At 37.8% G+C, this 19105-nt stretch overlaps 1 protein-coding gene across 2 annotated transcripts; it reads left to right on the top strand.

The window, feature by feature from the left end:
• Window positions 1-271: 271 nt before the first annotated feature.
• Window positions 272-18838, top strand: DCTN6 (dynactin subunit 6). 2 transcript variants are annotated; one of them, XM_087814146.1, is made up of 7 exons: window positions 272-322; window positions 6049-6113; window positions 12577-12682; window positions 14091-14179; window positions 15340-15387; window positions 16747-16889; window positions 18399-18838. In XM_087814146.1, the coding sequence occupies exons 1-7, from the start codon at window positions 300-302 to the stop codon at window positions 18495-18497; spliced, it is 573 nt and encodes a 190-aa protein (XP_087670272.1). In that variant the 5' UTR covers window positions 272-299; the 3' UTR covers window positions 18498-18838. The 2 variants fall into 2 exon arrangements, with proteins under 2 accessions (XP_087670272.1, XP_016064556.1); XM_016209070.2 differs by lacking the exon at window positions 272-322 and adding an exon at window positions 3402-5083.
• Window positions 18839-19105: the final 267 nt, after the last annotated feature.

Below are 19105 nucleotides of genomic sequence, written 5' to 3' on the forward strand. Positions count from 1 at the left end.
ATGAGGTCATAATGATGTGTGTTGGCCTGGACTAAACGACTTTTAAATCCGAGTCTAGCGACCCTAGGACTGCGTTACAATCAGCGGCTGGCCGCACCCCTCCGCCCGGCACTCGCCGGCTCGCTCAGGCGGAGGAGGAGCTGCGAGCCCGAGCCCGCCCCGCCCCTCCCGGGGGCAGGCCCCGCCCCGCCCCGCCCCGCCCCTCCCTATCCTGCCAGGCTATCCAATCGCTTGTAGAGATCGTCGTTATTCAGGCGCCGGTGTCGATCTGGGCTCGGATTGGAGACCCGGGCCAAACCATGGCGGAGAAGACTCCCAAGAGGTGGGTCTGCAGTTTGAGAACAGCCTGTGCTCGCTCTGCGCAGAGGTGGAACCCGTTCCTGGTCGCCGGTGGTGGGGCCTGAGATGGGGTCGTACCCCTGGCACTCGGCCTGGATGGTTCCTGAAGCCCAGGCCTGGCTCCCGCCGAGGGAGAAGGCGACCGAGTGGGGACAGGGAGGCCTGGGAAGGGACGCGGAAGCCGGGTCGGGAGGGTTCCGCCCGTCCGTCCGCCCCGGCCCCGCGCGCCGTGCCTCGTCGACGCGCCTGCGCGGAAGGGGTCGCGGTGGGGCGGGGGCTGTAGGGGGCGCGGGGCCGCCCTCGGTGCGCTGCGCTCGCTGCGGCCGTTCTCGGCGGCCCGTAGCTGCCCTCTCCGTGTGTGCTCGCGGACTCGCACCTCGGTGCCCGCGCTCTCGCGGCCCGGCCCACCTGTCGCGGGCGGTGTGTGTTCGTGTAAACGGATTCGCGGTCACTTGTCACAAAGGGGGCCGCGCCTGCGCTAGAACCGAGACGTTCCGCCTTGTAAACGTGTGGGGACGGGAACTGGGACTCCTGTCCCGCAGCCTCCGTTGCGAGGAACTGTCGTCGGTGGGAAGGAGCGGCTCGGCTGAGAGAAACGCTCAGGGGAAACGATTTCCCAGAGCAGCGGTGTTAGGCACCCTCTGTGACTCTTTTTGAAAAAGAAGACTGACAAACATTGTGTCTGGTGCCATAAATTAACATTTAGGTTGTCCTACCTAAGCAGGTAACTAATGTTTTTTCGCAAGCTACAGAGGAACAGACCTGCTGTGAATATTAAGTGCAGTGTTCAGCACTGTACGGTGGAGCTGAAGGTATTTGTTGTTGACTTATTTTAGCAGATCTCGGCTAAGCCTCCTCCCAGCTGCCTTGCTCCCCGCTCTGCCCCACCACTCAGAGGTGCGGGGGGTCTACCCGGAGATGTTTGGACCATGTTTTAATTGACGTAATGGTGAATTTAATTATTCCTGCCTCAGAGAAGTGTGCCCATTGTGACAGTCTACCTGGGGCGCCTCCCTTAGGCATAACACGGAAGACGGAGGGGCACTTGGGGGTCGCTCCTCTCTCCACTTGTCCAGGACAAGTCAAATGTTAGATAATGCTCTCTTCATAAAAAAACCGTAGTGAGAGGTGGGCTGAGGGAATGGAAAGTTGGAATGGGAGATAAGGTCTAAAACGAGGCATTTATAAAGCCTGATTCGTTTAACCAAGGCTTAACCGAATACATATTTTAATACACAAACCCACTCTAAATGAAAGGCATTAAAGGGTTACTATATACAAATGGTGGTACATTCAAGGATCGCATCCTTAAGCTCTCACAGGAAAAATACCCAAAATGACAGGGTTGTTACAAGAAAGCTTTCAGCAGAAAAGGGATGGTTGGTGCTAGGATAATGATGCCCCAGCAGTGAACCTTGCTTCAAGAAATTTCTAGTTTCTGGGCTTCAGTTTCCCCATCTCTAAAATGAGAGGATTATTTTCTGATTCATGTTACTGAAGTTTTTCTTCTACTCAGTAGAAAGGTTATATATTTTCTGTGATTTCAGCACAATCAAGCAGCACATAGTAATCCAGATGGATCATTTTTTGAATTTCATTAACTTGAGCCTTGTACAAAGTCAGTGCATGTCAGAATGATGGAAACACGTGCAGCTGTGTCTAATCTCACAAACAGTTTTTAAAGTTAGACCCAGGGGTTATTAGTTTTTTGTTTGATACATAGTCTGATATGTAGTTTTTTGTTTGATATATACCTATTTTAGAGCTTTAAAAACACTTTGTGATAGGAAGTTTTGTTCACTGAAATTTGTGGAAGAATGATTTGTGTATGTCTTTAGATTTTCATATCAGTAGGGAAGTTGGTGTAATTTAAAATATTTTTGGTGTTATTTTGCACTTATATTGAAATATTGGGGGGGACTCTGGAATATGAATGATGGGGAGACATGTTAAAGAGTTTGTACCCTGCTGACTCTCAGCACTATGTCTCTGGTCTAGGGCTCTGTCTTGAACTCCAGATTGCTGAGTTCCAGATTGCTGGGTCTTTCCCCTGAATTTTTAATGAACACCTCAAACTGAATTAATCTAAAATTTAACGAAATAACTTTATTTTTAAAATTTCCTTACTTTTCTATGTGCTGACGTTTTTCAGATCTTCCAACAGATATGTCAAATGTATAGTAATATATTTTTTTTTCAAATGTTCCTCACATAATCTTCCTTTCTTTTTTCGTTTCCCATGGAGATCTTCCCCTTGAAGCCCTCTGTCATCTTTGCTCACTACGACGGATGCACAGCTATTTCCTGATGTTTCCCTCTGTCCCCCCTTGCTGGAGCCTGTTTCTAGAATCTGTCTTGTCTGTCAGTGTACTTTTATTTAGCTAGGTACATCTTTCATCAGCTTCCTGATAAAGAGTGCATGGGAGATCATTTTTTCTCAAGTCCTTGCAAGTCTGAAAGTCTTTATTCTCCTTCCATCCTTGGTTGCTAGTTTGGCTGGATAAATAGCTCTAGTTTGAACATAGTTTTCCCTCACAATTCTGTAGGGATTATCTTCTGGGCTTCTAGCCTCCAGCACTAACTATTGAGGAATCTGATACCATTCTGATTATTTTTTTCCTTCAGTGTGTGACTTTGGCAGGGGCGGGCAGGGAGACATATGAAACTTTAAGGATCTTTTCCATAGTGTTTATAAATTTTAAGATAATATTACTTGACATGGGTCTTTTGCATTCACTGAACTCTTTCAGAGTTGGAAACTTTTATTCCTTGGAAATTTTCTTGTATTTTTTAAAATAGTTTTCTCCACAACTATTTCTCTTTTCTCCTTTTGAGATTTCTTTTATTTGAATTCAAAACCTCACGTATTGGTCCTCTAATTGTCTTGCCCTTTTCCCCCTATTTTCTGGGGGTTTTTTTACATTTTGTTCTACCTTGTAGGTCAAATATTGTGAATATTTTTATGATTCCTGATGCATATTGTTCTAGTATTTTCAAAGAGATGTCCTGACAGTGCCACCAGAAGTGTCCAAGTATCTCAGTTAAATTATAGATGCATCATTATTGGATAGTTATCATAAGTAGAAAAACACCTTATCACCCCAAACAAAGTAATATGAGACAAAAAATGGGCCAGAATATAACCTATTGAATATTCCAATTATTCACATTTACTTAATAACACATCCTTTCATTTCTTGTGTCATGTTTCTGCTAGCCCAGTATCAGGCATCCTGGGTGTAATATGACACAGAATAGTTTTGAACAGTGGTCTAGAAATACTGTAACCAATGCCATTGTGAACATGGCATAATAGGGTTAGATTTATGATAGCAGGTCATTTATTTGAAGATTGAAATTAATAAAAAGTGATACTAATGAATAATAATGTCCTTGGTTAAAGAGGATTATTGCTGAAGCAAGGGCAGAAATGATTTAAAGAACAGAAATAATGGTCTTAATGTGAAACTAAGGAGTCTAAAATTCATTAAATGATACTTAAGAGTTACAAGAAAGTGCTTTTTAGATAAAATAAATAAAATTGAAGGGGTAAAACACTTGATGGGATAAGGGGGATAAAAGTCCACCCTGATTATGGAAATGTATCCAAGACCTCTTTGGCACCTGGTCTTAAGGAAATGTTATCAATCTTTTTGTTTCATTTATTTACTGAATAGGGAATGTATTTGTGCGATTCAGAATGAAAATGATTAAAAAATGCTGCTTAATGAAAAAAATCTTCCGTCTCCCTTTGTGTTCCTGCTTTCCAGCTTCTCTCTCTGAAGGCAGTGAATAATATTAGTTTCTTATCTATTCTTCCAGAGGTAATTTGGAAATATTCAGACAGATACAAATATTCAGCAGTTACACACTAGGACAGCTATACTGTTTGCATCAGTTGTAAATGGTGCTCAAATATTTTTAAAATTCCCCATGTGCCAAGGTTGGGGTTTTAATCCCCAGTCAGGGCTCATGTAAGAATCTACCAATGAACAATAAATCAATGTTTCTCTCTCCCTCTTTCTCTCTTTTATATATACACTTTTTTTTAAGTTAGGAAATTTGAATGCTAAATAAATACTTAAACCTTTCATTAGAATGGCAAATGTGTCCTTTGTAAGCTCATGTTAGATAAAGTGAAAACTTGCAGTCATCAAGGAGGACAAATTAAAAACATGAATCTGCTTCACAGTAAAACATTTGGAAAAAATTTGCAATAACATTTTTTTTTTTGTCGAAGTGTCAAAAAGACACCTGTATTATACTATCTACTGGAAGTTAAAAACAAGCATGTTTATACATTAATAGATATAGAACTTAAAAAATTATATTGATATAAGTAATTCACTTGCATTCTAGATTTCTTGCCCTTTCTGGTTATAAAACACTTGCTGAAATGAGAAAAGGACTTTTTAGAAAATTTATAAACCAAGGCAGTAACATTTTAGTCAACAAAGCATCAATTGTTTCACATACCAGGTTTTAATAGTTTACTTAAAATGCAAAATTCATGGCTTAGAAGACAGTTTAATAGCTTTCGTTGGTCTAGAACAAGGCAAGGCTGTTCTCATGCCTATTTAATATTGTACTGGAAGTCCTAGATAGAGCAGTAAGGCAAGAAAAAGAATGTGCATACAGATTGGAAAAAGAGCTAAAATTGTCCCTATTCACAGACAACAGAATTTTATTTTTACATGGAAAACCTCAGAGAATCTACAAAAAAAGCAAGGTCACAGGATACAAGGTCAGTACAAAATTATTGTATTTCTATATACTCACAATGAACAACTAGAAATTGAAATTTTGAAAAATCCAAATAGAATTCTGAAGTCAAAATATCTAAAATGGTATTGTTATTTCATAGAAGCTGAGAGTAGATTTAATACTATGAATAATATCATTGCAACTAAGAAACATTTTTTTGCTCAGTGAGAACAACTTACTTAATGACTATCAATGTAATGGGAAAGTCATTCGATGCAGTTCATATCAGCACAAGGCTCAACTAGGGCAGCACTTAGCTAGATTCAGCTGTGTCTAACAAAAGATCACAGCAGAAAATATTTGTTTTGAACAGTTTGCACTACAATTTATAACAATTGATAAGCAGTTTTATATATAGTTAGCAAATAAATAGGAATATTTGTTCATTACACTGATTTCTATATTAATATTACCTTGATTAAATAATTTATACATTGCCCCTCCCCCCCTTTACAGAAATAGTGACATAGCAACTGTCCATTTTGTGGCTTTGCTTTTTTGACTTATTTAGACTGGAGATCATTTCAAATTTTTACATAAAGAATTATTCTTTCTTTTTCATGACTGTATGATAGTCCATAGTATACCATAATTTATTAACCAGCCCCCTACTAATGGATATCTGATATCTATGTTCCCAGCTTTCTGGTATTTAGAAACAATGCCGTTGTTAAAAGAAAAGGATCCAAAGCCTCTTTTTTCCTCAAGCATCGTAATAATAAGGCATCACATATGATTTTAGCCCAATGGATAGTATGCCAGCTGAGAAGTGTATAATATGTTAAACCTTACATATTAAACCTATTAAATCTTACAAATTACTTTGCATTTTTCCATCAGTTTTTTTTCTTAGCCTTTTTTCACCGGGAAAGTGTCGGGATAGTGTCTATAACAATATTTATAAACTTTACCTGTGCTAAATGTTACCTTTTTTGCTTCCTACAGTGTGAAGATTGCTCCTGGAGCAGTTGTGTGTGTAGAAAGTGAAATCAGGGGTGATGTAACTATAGGTAAGAAATAGTTTACTAGTGTTGTTTCTCAAGAATTGATGTGATTTCATTTGTGTTTTACAGTAACTAGGTATTATATTTGTCTGTTTCACTGATGTCCTTATTTTATTGACAAAACAATATATTTTTTTCCCATAAGTGTTTTGTGTTTCTAAAAGAATGTAATGTGATGGAGTCTTTTATGTGATGGAGTCTATTTAAACTTCTATCTGATAAACTAATGAAGCAATATAAGTCATTCATTTTACATCTATCGTATACCTACTATGTGCCACGCACTGTGCTAGCATAGGGACACAACAATGTTTATTTTTGACCCACTCTTTAAAAATAATTGTGCTCAAATACATTACAGAAATATCTTAACTTAAAAATTAAGGAAAAGATTCAGAAGTGATAAAGTTACTCATTGTCCTGTCTTCCACAATTTTTATCCCATTTTCATTATGTGTGTTTCTTATCTTTAATTGTATATATAAATATGGAAATTTTCCAGAATTGGTATTTAGATAGTCATTTCTATCATTGTTATATTTGGTATAAAATATACCAAATATATAAAAAATAGTATATTTTGTACCAAATATACTATTTTGTATATTGGTACAAAATATACTATTTTTTTTATTGATTTGAGAGAGAGAGGTGGAGAGGGAGAGAGAGAAACGTTGACTTCTTGTTCTACTTATGCATTCATTGGTTACTGCTTTGTCTTTTCTTTTTTTAAAGTATTTTTTAATCCTCAGCCAAGAGTATGTTTTTCAGTTGAGTTTTAGAGAGAGGAAGGAGGAGAGAAAGCGAGAAACATTCATGTGAGAGAGAAACATCGATCGGTTATCTCCCATCCTTCCCCACCCAGGGTTCAAACCCGCAACCTAGGTATGTGCCCTGACTGGGACTCAAACCCCAGCCTTCTGGTGCACGAGACAACTCTCCAACCCACTGAGCCAACTGGCGGGAGCCATTGGTTGCTTCTTGTATGTGCCCTTACCAGAGATCAAACCCATAACTTTGGTGTATTCGGGACGACGCTCTAACCAACTGAGCTAGCTAGCCAGGGCATCCTTTGGCTACTATTAATTCATTTTTCTGATATAATACATCAGATTAGAAAGCTCCTGGGAGATACAATTATAAAGTTAAAGCACAGAGTAGAGATAAGTTATCTAATTAAAACTCAATCGCCCTGCCATGTCTTATTTTTCACTTTATAGCTTTTATTGTTTTTGTTTTTTATTAATTTTCCAGAAGAATTAATTTGTCTTTTTCCTGTTATGCTATGGATATGGAGATTTGAGCACTTAATATAAGCTGTTTCCTGGGTTAAGTAGCAATAAACTTTAGTGTAGTTTAATTAATAGATTTTTCAGGATGTTATATATAACTTTTTATCCCCTAATTGGTTATACTCTTACCATATTATACCATTATGAAATATTTTGGGAAGAAAATAATTTTTTCCTTTGCTACATTTCAGTGTAGTAGAACTCTAAAACCAATCTTTTATTTTCCTAGAAAATCAGGTATTTGGTTAAACAAAGAAACTAGTCTGAAGCTTTGAAGTATTTTCCTTAACCAGAAACTCTGTGACTTGAGGTTCTGCTGGAGCCCCTTCATTAGAGACTGCTAAAAAACAGACCTTGGGAAAAATAACAGCTCTCTTGTTAATTATAATTTGAGGTTTCATAATATCAAGCCTGTTTTTAATTAGGCTGCCTTGATTCGTGGGCCATGGGTTATTTCCTGTAAATTTTATTTTGAATGCTGAAAACATTTCAGATAGGTACCATTAAGCACAGTCCTATAGCCCCATAATAGGGTGAAAGGCTGTTTCCTGATGTCAGGACTGGGCTTGGTTGGGACATCATAGTGTGAAGGCAGAACTTGGCACAGTGGAAAAGCTCTGTGATGGAGGCACTTTGTCCCACTTAATTCTGTCTTTCTCTTCATTCGAGTTTTTAATTTAGATCAAAAGCTTCCCTTTTATTGTGGAAATATTTTTCAATAAGGCAGAACAGTGGCTTTGACTTGAGAAATTCCCGGACTATAAAGCAGTTCTTACAGGTACGTCAGCTTACAGGTCAAAGGAATCGTTTTAATTTTCAAAACAAAGCTTGTGGCTTTTTCAACTATTTATTGACATATGGAAACAAACTCAGAGATTACTTTCTGTGGCAAAGATAGAGAGGAAAAATGCCCTTAACCAAATGAGGAGAATGGAAATTTGATGCAAGGAATGTCTTTCTGGCTATGTTGCATCAAGCCCAGCCAACCATTTAGAAAAATATTTCATCAGCCAGTAAGACAGCTCCAACTCTAGACACATTTATCCAAACAAGGAGATAAGCCAAATAGGGTTTCACCACATGTGGTAAGAAAATATACAAACTACCCTGCCAGAAAGAGCCCCAAGAAAGTTCACAACAGCTTTTGGGGGGGGGGGGGGGCTTTCCATGGTGACAGATTTTATTTTTAAAGCATTTTAACCTCAAGACCCTTAAACTTGGTTTGAATTCAGACCCATTCTAGGTGAAAGTGTAAAAGCGCTTCCTGCATGCAGAAAAGCGTGGAGCAAACTGTCCATGTTTCAGCATGCTGTCACTGCTCGGGTCTTGGGACAGGGCTATGGTGCTAACCTCCAGCGCAAAACTGTGCGGAGACAAAATTGCATTGGACGCATCATTCAACCTGAGTCAGAAGGTTCCTTTAAGAAGCTTGCCAATCCAACATGTCACTGATCCGAATGTACTACAGTAATTGATACCATATTTAGTATCAGTTTATCAGCTGAAATAGAAACAGCCCACAAGTGGGGGCTAGTGAGAAGGAAACCCAGTCTTACTTATTGGACAGCAGTCAATCCATGTTTGGGTTTGTGATCCCTCTCCACAACTGGCACTTCACGGTCAATGCAAGAGCGCTGCTCTGTGGGCAAGCTGCACTAGGACAGACACAGACTGGCACGTCAGTTCCGGAGCACAGATGCCATGCAGATGGTACAGACTTACCACAGGGGCAGTGAGTGCCAACAGGAGTACTCACTACCGCATGCATATTTGCGGGGGACAGGGCTTGTGCTCCATGCAAATTATATTGTACGTGGGCAAATCTGGACTTTTTTTCAAACAAGAGAGATAATTTAGGTTTTCTTCCCAAATAAAATAATAAATATATACAGCCAGTTAAAAAAAAAGTTAAACAATCTAAAATTTTAGCAGTCACATTTACTGAAGTACATGTATCCAAACCTTTTTAGCCTCTTCCCAAAAAAGACCTATAAGAGATTTAGGGGAACTGTTCAGTTAATTGTCTCTCATGACATTACTGTTCACAACTCAAAATTGGTAGCTTGACCTTTTGTTGTTTCTGCCCTGAAGCACCAGGACTTGTAGTAGTTTGGCAGTGCTGCCACCAGGTGGAGGTAGTGTCTTAAGCACAGATCTCGCCCAAGTTGATAAAGCTCTGCCTCCCAGGCAAGGCCCTCAGATTTAAAGCGAGCTCTCCAGTTATTTACTCACTACCTTATTAATAATGATTAAAAATAGTAAGACGAAAACACCTGGTTAAAATATCTCAGGCATTATTTTTAAATATTGTATAAGAAGGCATGAAATGGGATTAGCTTAATTTTTAAAAATTTGTGTTTATCTGTTTGGTTTTTTGTGTAATTAACATGTATTATATTATTATTGAAAAGGAAAAGAGCAACTTTTAAAGAAATACAGGTCCCAGTGCTACGTTTGTCTTGTTAGTCCATTCTCAGGTGTCTTTGTGCAAATCTGCTTGTTGTCCAACGCTATCTCTTAAGGACCAGCCGGATATCTAGTGCCTCTGGCTACTTATCTGTCAGTGGCAAAGGACCTGCTTTTTATCACAGCCGTGATGATCTCTTCATCCTGTCTACAGTTTTTAATGCTAGTATGGAAGATACCTGTATTGATGTTTTTACTATCTTAAAATAAGGGGAAGAAATTTCTCTCCTGGTAAAAGGAAATATTACCCTAATGACCTGAGTAAGGGAGTAGAAAGACCCTTTTCTTCTGTGTCTCAGACCAGGAGTTATTTTCCTGACTATGATAAAGTGATTTGTTAGCTCTTAGTGTCAGATAGTGATGAACCTCTGTTTTTTAAGAACCATTGTCCAGACCCCATAATCTCCCTTTCAAACATTACTTCCTATAATTCACACTTCAACTCGATGTGGTTATAGATTTCATCTTTTTATAGATGAGAAAACAGGCTTTTGAGAGATTAAGCACATAGCCTTTAAGTGATCGAGGCTAGAGTCTAGACTTTCTAGACAAGGGGTGGGGTGCTGGCTGGGGCTTTCATTATAAAGAACTCAAAATAGATTGTGTCCCTTTATCATAAAACATTTTGAAGTAAGATGTAAATCTGGGATTGCGCATACTACGTTTAAGTTGGTTCACAAGGCTGGAACACTTGTAAGAAACACTTCATTTCAAAGGACTCCAGTGTTTATTTCAGCATTGTTGAGCACTTCTCCCTGCAAAGTGATAACATCTAAATGCCCATTATTAAGGAATTTGTTAAATAAGTTATGATATATTAATATCATATGAAATATTATTCGGCCATTAAAGAGAATATCTACTTGGATGTACTTAGGTGGGAAATTAACCATGACTTATTAGGTGAAAAAAGCAAATTATACAATAATAAGTACTATTCCTTGTTTTTTTTTAAAAAAAAAATGTATGTGCTTGTAATCCATATTTTTTCCTCCTTCCAGTTGAATTTGTTTTTAACTGTCTAATGAGTTATAGTTAACATACAGTAGTACTTAAGTCTGGAATAATGTACCTCAGACTTTTAAGAAAGCTACCTCTAGGGAATGGGATTAGCGTGAGAGGATCCGAGATCTGGATCCTAGTCGATGCTCAACCTCTGAGCCACGCCCGGCCGGGCAAATAGTGTGTATTTTTTAACAAGAAAAAAGGCACACGTGTTCACAATCATGGTCAAGTTGAGAAGCTTCCCAAGGATCTGAGAGATGTCTTCTTCTATCCTGAAATCTATCCTGAATAGGCGAATTTGCCCGGGAAATTTACTTTAGCAGCTGAGGATTTGGGGTTCCAGAAGGTGACAGAAATAACAAAGCCACTCTCATGTTACTTCTTACCAGACTGTGTATCCTGTTGTAGCCCCCTGCCCCACCCTATTATCAATTTCCAGCTCTTCATTGTTAGGGAAAAAATAAGCTGTGCTGAGGTTCCTTCCAGTTCTTTGGGTACCAGGAACACCTCCTTATTCATACACTTGTGAGTGTGTGAGGTATTCCCAGTTTTTAAGATGACAAACTCAAAGGGCAAAAATAGGATGTGTTTCCCCGCAACATACAGCACTGAATCTTTCCTGCCACAGGCAGATAATTAGCAGTTTATACAATTGAATTTCATGTCAGTGTCGTCTTCCTGACTCTCTCCCCACCTTCTGTCAACACTGCCTCCCTCTCTCACTCTCAGAGTCACTTCCTTCCTGACTGCTGGTTTACCAATAAAAATAGCTTTGGAATTGGGGATGGGTAGAGTGGTTGTTAGAGGGAGAGGCTAAAATGAGGCTGTGTTTTCTCATCAGTGGTTTCATTGTCACCAGCATGCGAGGACTGTGGGTAAATGAAAGCCAGGAGAGGGAAAGTCTTAGCATTCCAGAATCAGGGCTTAGGCAGTGCAGTGCCTCTGCCACCCTGGTTGGGAAGTGGACCTGTGAGAGCCCTTTCCTGTGCCCTGCCATTTGAGATGGGAGGCACTGCCTCAGGTCTCCCTGTATATCAGAGTCTCAGGACTCCAGTCATCACATTTGGCTCCTTCAACTGTCTCCCTTTAACCTTGACCTGGTTAAAAATCACATCCTAGACCAGACAACAGAAGCTCTGCCTCTTCCCCATGGGTAAACTTGTAATAGGGATAGTGACAAAGTAGCAAAGCTAAGGTTAGTTTCCATATTTTCTGACTCCCATCCTGCCCGTAGTCCCTCTTAATCATTTAATAAGAAGACTAATCCTGTAGTACACCAGCATAAGAGAGTGTTAGGTGGTTCACTTTTATGAAGGAAAGGAAGGAAGGGAATTAACTTTTATTGCCAACTATGTGCCAGAATACTGGGTCTATAAACATTATCTCATCTAATCCTTACAACAACCCTGCAAGACTGGTATTATCACCGCCTCCATTCACCGCTGAGATAACAGGGGCTTCGAAATAGAGGGTAAGCTAGGGCTGTCTGGCTCCAAAGCGTGTGCTGTCTCCACTCACCTTGGTTTGAGATTTGGCACTAACTACTGATAACAGCTGAGGAGATAACATTTGCCTTGTGTGGTGCCTGGCACATACTTTAGAAAATGTTCCAACAGCCTCCACCCCTTACCCCCTTAGTCACCTCCTATGCTCCTATTTGAAGCATAAGCTCCACTAATAATTTCTTTTCACCATACTTTTAACAGGACCTAGGACAGTGATCCACCCTAAAGCACGAATCATTGCGGAGGCTGGACCAATAGTGATTGGTGAAGGTAACCTAATAGAAGAACAGGCGCTGATCATAAATGCGTGAGTAAGACTTTTACAGATACTCTGAACTTAGTACCACAGAGAGTGTTTTTATTAATTTCGGCTAACTGTAGGAACCTTTTATAACTGACATCTGGAAAGCCCACTGTTTTAGAACTAGGGAAGCATTAAGGATCTTTTCAACACAAGTAATTAGTAAGTGAGGAAACTAAAGACTAGATGAGTAAAGAGAGCTGACCAAGGTGAGGTAGCTCATTGGTGGGTTGGTGGCCGACTAGACTCTCTGACTCTCAGTCTCATAATCTTCCCCTTACATACCACTACCTCCTCTATTCCTTAAGCAAACATTTCCCGAGTACTTCCGATGTCCAAGTGCTGTGCTTACCACCCTGAAGACAGACTTTTGGTTGGATTTCTTGGTTCTGGATGAAATGTTATCTTCGTATGCTTTGTAGGGGTATTACCCAGAATTATATTGGAAAAATTTGGGGTCCTAGAGGCAATTTTTAAACTTTAAAGATTAAAAAATAGTAATAAAATATTAGAACTTGTACATGATCTTAGTTAATTAGAGTGTAATACCTATGAAATTTTCATAAGCATTTGTAAAGCTTTCTAGATATCATCTTGGCAGGAAATTCAAGCTTATACCTAATTTATAGCAACAATGTGTGGAATTTTTAACAAAGACCTTGGGAAAACATTTAACTGATAAAGAGATTGTTTTTTTGTCTTAAAGCTTACTTAGGATTTGGGAGTTTCTTACTATATTAAGCAATTTCTTTTAAAAATAATATTTTGGCACCTTTATCGTAAGTCAATTAACAACAGCTATATTCTGCAGTAACTCAGCTGTCAGAGATAAATCACCATTTTAAAATGACTTCCTACTCTTAGAACACAAACTTTTTTTGTGTTTGCCCGGACCAGAGACCGAACCCACAACCTTGGCATATCCGGACGATACTCTAACCCTGAGACACCTGGCCAGGGCTTAGGCCATAAACGTTTATGTTCCAAATATTTCAACTAACTACCTAACAACATAAAATAATTATTTTTTGTGAATATCTGTTTATGAGTGATTATTAAGAATGGAAAAATTTTCAACTTAGGCATGATTTTGATTCTAATTCAATAAGCTAAAAGTTATAGCTAGTATATTTTTTACCTTGTCCTGGAGAAGGCTCTCTGAGCTTTGAGTTTAAAAAATAAAAGGAAGGCTGTCTTTCTATATATACCTGTGGCTTCTTTACATTTCATTGTGGTTCTTAGCTCTGAATCAAGTATAAGGGATAAATAATTCACTTGGATTAAGAAGTTATTTACACAATTACATATTTTAAGCTTGATGTAGGTAAAATTGAGAGAATGAACCCAAATTCTGAAACAGGAGAGAATGGCTTATTGCATTGTTGACTCGATGATTTTTATCTTCTTTTTATAGTCACCCTGATAACATCACCCCGGACACTGAAGATCCAGAACCCAAACCTATGATCATTGGCACCAATAATGTATTTGAAGTTGGCTGTTGTATCCTTTACATAATTTAGGATGACTCATTCCCAGCTGTCTTTTAGTACCTAAGACTCTTAGTAGAAATTGACATAATATATCTATCTTTCAAGTATATTTATTACGAGTATATTTCTTACATTTTTAGGGTTAGGCCATCCAGTTCTTTGAGAAGATTTAGCTGCAGTGTATCAAAAAAAATTATTCTCTCTCTCCTACTAAATAACCCCATAGAGTAAAGGAGGAATGCCATTTTCAGATGTGCTTGCACACACGTGTACACACACAAATATACCTTTAGCTCAGCATTTTGAAGGTACCATCTTGTTCTTATCGCTACAGCATCTTCATAGATAGCAATGATCAAGTGACAGTAGACACAGAAACAGTAATCCTGGCTTCTGTCCTGATTTGAGAACGACAGCTGTGTCCGTTTGATTCCTGTGCAGTTTTGGGTTGACTGCTGTCTGATGCAAGGAATTGGTGGATGGGAATGAAAACATTTCATTCTGTTTTTCCCCCCAGAAATCACCACTTCTTCTGCCTGATTTCATTCTCTGAAAAGATAGTGAAGATTTTTTATGGTGTCAGCAGAACATTATTTTATAACAGAAAATACTTGGAGGGAAAAAATCTAAATGTTTAACAATAGCAAAATATTTAAATAAGACATAAAATGTACTATTATGACCATTAAGCAGTCACTTAGAATTATATTTTTAACAATTTTAATGGTATATAATAATGCTTGTAAATTTAAAAGTGTAAAATAAAGTGAGCTACAAAAGTTTATACAGTTTGATTTTACAGTTTGATTCCCAGTAAATATACATAATTATATAAAGATATGTCAAACCATCAGCAGTGTTATCATTAAGTTATTGAGTGATAGTCTTAACTTTTTAAAAACAATTGTGGAAATATGTTACTCTTAGAATTGGGGTATAAGGTCCTCATTTCTTTAAAAAACATAGAAATCATTTATTTATACTTAGAGATACTTATATTTAAAGATTAAAACTACTTTCAGACTCCCCTGAGCAAGGAATTTTGGCCAGGCTGAGCTTGCATGGCCCTTCCCACGCCTCTGTGCTCTGCCCTAGTGCAGGATAAGGTCATAGTGAGCTAGTAGGAAGAAAGAGGAACATACTTAATGTTTACTTAACTCTGGCTTACAGATTCCCAAGCCATGAAAATGGGAGATAATAATGTTATTGAATCAAAAGGTAATCTATGTTGGCACTTTTATTGTGAAAAGTGGTTACTCCTTTCTCTTTGTGGGATCTGGAATGCAGCCCGAGTACAGGCACACCTCGCTTTATTGCTCTTCGTTTTATTGCGCTTTCCAGATACTGCGCTTTCATCAGCGTCAAGGCAAGACTCCACCAACGAAAAGATTACGACTCGCTGAAGGCTCAGATGATAGCAATTTTAGCAATGAAGTTTTTTTAATTAAGGTGTCTACATTGTTTTTTTAGACATAATGCTATTGCATACTTAATAGACTACAGTATAATTAGTGTAAGCATCACTCTTATATGTACTGGAGAACCAAAAATCGCCTGTGACTTGATTTATTGCAGTATTCACTTTATTGCGGTAGTCTGGAGCCAACCTGCAATATTTTAGAGGTGTGCCTGTACAAACTATGGCAAAGTGGTGTGCATAGAAGGAAGGTGTGGTTGGAAGTGGACTGAAAGAGCTGTGAGACTAATTCAATCCTTTGCCTTTAAAGAACCCAATTGAGTAATGTGTTTGATACATAAAGTTAAAAATTCAGCTCTTTGTATATTTAAATCAGTACTGAACTTTATGGAAAGTTCAAATGAAAGTTTGGAAAAGATTTCTACTAAATACTAGTGTCACTGATAATTTAGTTGATTAATGTTATTGTAGAATTAAAGAAAAAAATCAGTTTTTCTAGCCATTGGCTTTCTTTAACTTCAGGTCTACTACCCTAGCCCATCAGGACCAAACCTAAGCTACTTAACCATAAATAGGGCCAGGCAGGGGGTAACATAAAGTCACCACCGCTGCTGGAAAGCAGCTCCAAGAGCTTGTCCCACTGAGATCCAGAAAGATCCAGAACGAGACTTCTTTAGAATAATGCTTTATCTTTCTTGGTTCTGATTGGCATGAAAGAAAATGATTCTCTTTTTAAATAATAAAATTAGACTTTTTGTGGATCTGCTTAATGGTTTTATTTTAATTTGGATTACCAATTATTACTACCGTCATCGTCATTTTCGATTTATTATATACTTACTATGTGTCAAACCTGTGCTCAGCATTATACATTTACTCTCCCATTTATTTCTTACAGCAAACTGAGAAGTAGGTTGGTCTTTCCTTTTATTGATAAACTCGCTCAGAAAATTTAAAGTGACTGGCCAAGGTCGCACAACTAATTAGAGGCAGAGCTTGGTTTTGAATACTAGTCTGGTACCTGCCTCTGTGCTATACAATGAAGTATTTTAATTTTTTAAAGCCAGTTTGCATTTTTATACCTAAATTATCTTAGGAAAAAATAGTGTTCTAATCATTTGATGTCTTAAATTATAATTCTTCCTATGTTTTTACTGCAGCATACGTAGGCAGAAATGTCATATTGACAAGTGGTTGCATCATTGGGGCTTGTTGCAACCTAAATACATTTGAAGTCATCCCTGAGAATACAGTGATCTATGGTGTAGACTGCCTTCGTCGGGTGCAGACTGAGCGACCACAGGTACTAGTACTTCTCTTTAAAGGGTTCTTTCTAGGGCTGTTAATTTCCCCAAAATACCACATAATTATTTTAATGGGGCAGCAAGTCCACTATTTAAAAAGCAAATGATTGAAACACAGAAACATTTCTAAAACTAGGATTTATATGCAGTAGAATTATTCAGTCTTTAAGTTAATATAAAAAATGTGTACAAATGTGACAATGAGAAATTGATTATGGGAAAAGAAAATTCAGAGATGTTATTCCTGGTCTTATGCATTTTCACTGAAGATTCATCACAAAATCTTAAAATTTACTGATTCCTCCTAAAATGTCAATCTTCAAGGGTTAGGAGTGACCCTACCAAATTTATACTGGACAGCCATCCAGGTTCCGTCGACTAGTTTACTAACATAGTTAGGTTGAAAATAAATACAGCTTGTAAATATGCAAGTGTGTTTGAGTCATCTCCTGGTTTATGAGAAATGATCCCCTCCTCATGACCAAGAGTAATAAGAGTATGTATTTGGAGTTTCTTTATTTGAGCAGTAGATGAATAAGAAAGGGCACTTGGAACTTCCTTTTGACAGAAGACATTCTGATTGAAATCTGGAGCCTCATTGATTGGCACACGCAATATACTTCTTTAGTTACCCAGCCTCCTTCCGCTCCTCTAGAAGAAAATATTTTTCAACACATTTATCACTTTGACTCTGATTCTTAGCCATATTTTATCAGAAATTTAAACTCCAGTTCTTTCAGGTTATTCTATTTCTGTAATGTTGTTTGGCTTTTATTATTACTATCATTATTATCAGCAAGTATTGCTTCTGTAGACTAAAAAGGAAATAAAAACCAATCCAGCATTTTTTCACTGTCTTTCTACATAACAGCCAAAATGATGAAAGAGGGAGAAATGAAGCTTGAGCTAGGGAAAGGAGATTAGAATTGAGCGAGAATATCTGAAATGTAATACACAATGGTATGCGGTACTGTTTTCCAAATTTCAGTAATCGTAAAGATCATGTAGAAGTCCCCATTGTAAAGGAATTCACCAGACTTAATGAATTAGAGTGTCTAGGGCAGTGGCCTAAAACATTTTTATTTTTCACGAGTACCCCTAGGGAGTTTTACAATGAGGGAAATTTGGGCAAAGCTAGTGTATGAAGAGTGAAGATCAGATGAGTATTGCAGATGTGTTTTCTGTAGGTCTTGTGGAAAGCAGTGTACTCTGGTATTTTACTTCGTTGTCTTCTGTAATTGGAACTTTTTACCATTTTAGAGACCAGGGTGAAATCTATAGAAGTAACATTGAAAATTGAGTCATATATATATATTTTCTATATAAAATATTTTTACTTTTCTCATTACCAAACTTAATTATATGTTCATTGCAAAAAAATTTTTAAAGGGGATAAGCAGTAATAAGTCAGTGATAATCACCTGTAATTCCACCGCCTAGCAATAATCATTTTTACCTGTAGTCTTAACTTTGCTTTCTGTTAGTTCGTCATTATCTTTTCATTTCAGCCCCAGACACTACAGCTGGATTTCCTGATGAAAATCTTGCCAAACTACCACCACTTAAAGAAGACTGTGAAAGGAAGCTCAACTCCAGTTAAGAACTAAGAACAAGCTGTGACATGAAGATAACATTTTGCCTTTGACCACTTTCTTTTGAAAGGGCCACAGTGTTTATGCCCTTAACAGGTCACAGCATAATACAGTTGACTTTATTTTATAAAACTGTGTTAGAAAGGGAAGTGATAGATTTTCATTGTAACTGTCCTCTATAATTTATATAAAATGTATTGTTTTCCTATATCCTTGTTCCCTTTCTGATAATTTACAGATTTAGTTTTCTTTTGTTATATAAAATATTGGCCACTACCCATGATAGGAAAGGGCATATTATTATGTATTTATATTGTGCCATATACTAAACGAAATAAAAATGTTGATGACAGGACTTTCAGTGAGAATACTTTAATCAGTTTTTCTACTTATATTAGCTTTCCCAAAAATAACTTTTAATTTCTATTATGTACTAGCTATATTAAAGTTAATGTGTTTGTCTTTTCCTATGGTGGATTTGTAGCTGTTTAAAATTTCAGGTGAAATGTTAGCAGCTACTGAATTCATTTTGTTTCCAAGAAAAATATTTACAAAAATGGTCAGGGAAAGATATATTCAGTAGAATACAAAGTCAAAAAGAACGGTGTCTGATGACAATGAGA

This window comes from Miniopterus natalensis, chromosome 2, assembly GCF_054644295.1.
Source record: "Miniopterus natalensis isolate mMinNat1 chromosome 2, mMinNat1.hap1, whole genome shotgun sequence".
NCBI classification, from domain to species: Eukaryota; Metazoa; Chordata; class Mammalia; order Chiroptera; family Miniopteridae; genus Miniopterus; species Miniopterus natalensis.

What these genes read in the sequence shown, in the direction of transcription:
- DCTN6 (XM_016209070.2), top strand. Translation starts at nt 5,034, where the DNA reads ATGGAAAACCTCAGAGAATCTACAAAAAAAGCAAGGTCACAGGATACA. An exon ending in CAGGGGTGATGTAACTATAG is followed by an intron (nt 6,114 to 12,576) that starts GTAAGAAATAGT and finishes TACTTTTAACAG; the next exon opens with GACCTAGGACAGTGATCCAC. An exon ending in CAGGCGCTGATCATAAATGC is followed by an intron (nt 12,683 to 14,090) that starts GTGAGTAAGACT and finishes TTCTTTTTATAG; the next exon opens with TCACCCTGATAACATCACCC.